Source organism: Lactuca virosa, chromosome 7 (genome assembly GCF_052849685.1).
Source record: "Lactuca virosa cultivar CGN04683 chromosome 7, Lactuca_virosa_CGN04683_v6, whole genome shotgun sequence".
In the NCBI taxonomy this organism is placed as follows: Eukaryota; Viridiplantae; Streptophyta; class Magnoliopsida; order Asterales; family Asteraceae; genus Lactuca; species Lactuca virosa.
The window spans coordinates 71,614,406-71,617,504 of NC_136432.1; the positions used below are offsets into that span (position 1 = coordinate 71,614,406).

Consider the following 3,099-nt stretch of genomic DNA (forward strand, 5'->3'; position numbering starts at 1 on the left):
ACCATCAAGTTGAAATCAAATATGTTCAATCCAGTAACAATGCAGCAGACCTTTTTACGAAGGCACTTCCTACTGCAATCTTCAGGAAACATGTCCATGGCATCGGAATGCGACATGTGCATAGAACATAATGTGACGGATGTCTAAATAAGGGGGAGTCAACTATACACTGCACTCTTTTTCCCTTCGCTAAAGTTTTTTTTCCCACTGGGTTTTCTTTAGCAAGGTTTTTAATGAGGCAGTACGTCAAAGTTGAATGCTAAAATGATGTCATCCAAGGGGGAGTGTTGTAAATAATTGGTGGTGTTGTAAATAATTGGTGGTGTTGTAAATAATTGGTGGATGACATAATAATTGGTGCATGACAAATTTGTCAACATTTCTAACTAGTTACAATTATATGTTAGTAAAATTTGTAGTATAAATACTCCTCCATTGTAAAGAATGAAACACACCAAAAAGTTATAAGAGATATAACTTTCATATTCTCTCTAAATATTCTTTCTTCTCAATTAAAGTTCTTATCAAAGTTTACTAGTTTGGTTTGATTTATAGTTACATTAATTACGCTTAATTCATAACACGTTATCAGCACGAAAGCTCTAAAGGAAAAGGAAAAGAAGCAAACCTCATTGATAATGTTGAATTCACTCCACTAAATGTTGTTGATTTCTGCAATGACATGGAAGACATAAACTAAAAAAAAATCTATTATTGTTCTAGTAAAACTGTTTTTCCTTCGTTTGTTTCTCATGTAATGTCTTTCCTACAATAAATGAGCTTTCTTTTTAATAATAATTATGATTATGTTTATTCACTTATTATTCCTTTTATATGTGAAGTTTAATATGAGTCCAACTGGAGCACAAAAGATTGGAGATCTTTGTATAGCAGATAGTGATAGTACACATACTATTCTGAAATCAAAAAAATATTTTTCAGAATTAGTACCAACAAAAACAGTCATACATACAATATCAGGTCCTGCAGACTTGATAGAGAGAACCGGGAAAGCCCATTTTCTATTTTTATATATTGGTTTTATTTACACTGTGAGCCACGTAGGTTTCCATTCTAGGCTCGTCACTGAGAACGGCCAGGAGGGAGATCTTAAAGGCCATCAGATTCAAGTGGTCAGTGGAAGTTGCTTGGAAGACTTGGTCACCTTGGTGATAGTTACCAGCATCTAAATATGACCTCATTTTCCCTTAATGCATGTATGTTTTCCTACATTTGAGCTAGTTGTTTTTCCTAAGAATGCATATGTAAACTTTGTTAGTTGATTATGAAAAATATCCAGAAAATTGCTCTAATTCTTGTGTTTTCTTCCTTCTCTAAATTCTACGGGGATTGGCTATCTCGAACTAGCCTTATCATGAAGCCATATATATGCGTGAGACATGACTCCATGGGTTAAGAAAACTTTTATAACAAAGACGTCCATGTCCATCTTAGAATTGGTAACTTACGCAAGAATATGAACCCATTAAGCTCTATTTCGGGAGGGGTTGAACCTATGTCGTATAACACATTTGGGTAAAAGACAGATGTTTATGGGGATACAGCTCATATTATTCACAAAATTTCTCGCCATTGACAGCCAAAAACTGTTATTGGTGTGATTTCGAAAAGACTAGTGAGAACATTAGTGTTCGCACTGATATTACCGTTAACGCCAAACTTGTGATGTTGTGTCTAGAAGTTCATGCCCATAGCCAAAGCTAGTGTTACGCCAAACCTAAAATACTCTAATCTTAAGTGCCCCAAAAAATATCATAAATTTGATAATAATATAAGTACATTTTTCAATTTCCACAACACACAAACTAATAACAGCTAACTAGCTTCCTACTAACAGAACGAGAAAAGGATTAATTGCTTTAGAAAGCAATGTAACATGGCTGTCATTCGGAGATTAGAACAACACCGTATATAATAAGAAATATAAAACGGAAAGAACGTTCTCTTAGAAATCTTTTAATCCTTTTCAATAATTACTCCCTAATCTAATCAAGTAAATGAGTACTTTCCTATAAACCAAAATTGATAAAGATTACTACTTTTTATGCATAGACTGGCCAAGAAAAAGATTAAGATTAATAAGTTTGTTTTATAAAGAAGATACACATAATACACAGAGAAATCACCAGAAGAGAAATACACCAATCACAAAAATAAAATTTTCAAAAGGATAACACAAACATTAGCTCAGCCACGCTTCACAGGATCAAAATTGGAAACACCAATCACAGCTCCCAAAATGGCAACAAGCACGGCACCACCAGCCCCAATGCTGAGCAAGAAGTTATTCAGCGACGGAGTAACACTAGACGCCGCCTCTGCTACATCAGGAACCACCATCGACGCCGTTAGAGCTGCGGCGGTCAAAGCCGTCACTGCCTTCTCCTTCAAAGAGCTCTGAACCACCAATCGTTTGGATGGTGCAGCCACTATCTTAGACGAAGAAACCTTGAGTGTCAATGGGTTAAAGAAGGAGTTCGATAGTGGGAGAGCGGTCTTGTGGGTCAATGGCATAGCCATGGAAACTGCAGATGTGGAGGCCATTGATGCTTCTTCTTTTTTTTGCTTCTGTGTGTCGATCGATGAAAAAAGAATGATGGGTGAGTTAAAGGAAGGTTGAGAGGTGAGAAATGGAGATGAAGGGTATTTGTGATCTCCATATCTTGGAGTCCGATGTGGCTGCTTTTCCACTTGGTTTTGGTGGATAACCTTATCCTTCCATCCATCCATGCAACCTCATTATTTTTAAATCAAAATTCAATTAATTTGTAAAATCAATGTTTATGTGTGATTTTGACATTTTGTATAGGTTTTCATTTTAGTAACAATAAAGGTGTAATTTTGGTTTCTACTTAAAACTAGGTTTTTGCACGTCGCGTGTTGCAACGACGACAATTCGTTTTGTAAGGTGAATTTTGATAATTTTATTGATAAAAGTTAAGTACCTTTATATGTGACCGAACTCATACGTAGGAAACATACATAAAAATAAGCATGAAAATGTATACAAAATTTTCATCGAAACACAAAGAAGCTCGAATTTATACCGATACGTACATAAAAATAAGTAAGCAATAT

The 3,099-nt window shown here is 35.2% G+C and overlaps 1 protein-coding gene across 1 annotated transcript; it reads right to left on the reverse strand.

Moving 5' to 3' along the window:
* Positions 1–2,090: 2,090 nt before the first annotated feature.
* PSBX (photosystem II subunit X) lies at positions 2,091–2,659 on the reverse strand. Its single transcript, XM_079060904.1, has one exon. The coding sequence runs from the start codon at positions 2,563–2,565 to the stop codon at positions 2,209–2,211; it is 357 nt and encodes a 118-aa protein (XP_078917030.1). The 5' UTR covers positions 2,566–2,659; the 3' UTR covers positions 2,091–2,208.
* Positions 2,660–3,099: the final 440 nt, after the last annotated feature.

Excerpts from the sequence above, each read along its gene's own strand:
- PSBX (XM_079060904.1), bottom strand. The coding sequence starts at position 2,565 with ATGGCCTCCACATCTGCAGTTTCCATGGCTATGCCATTGACCCACAAG.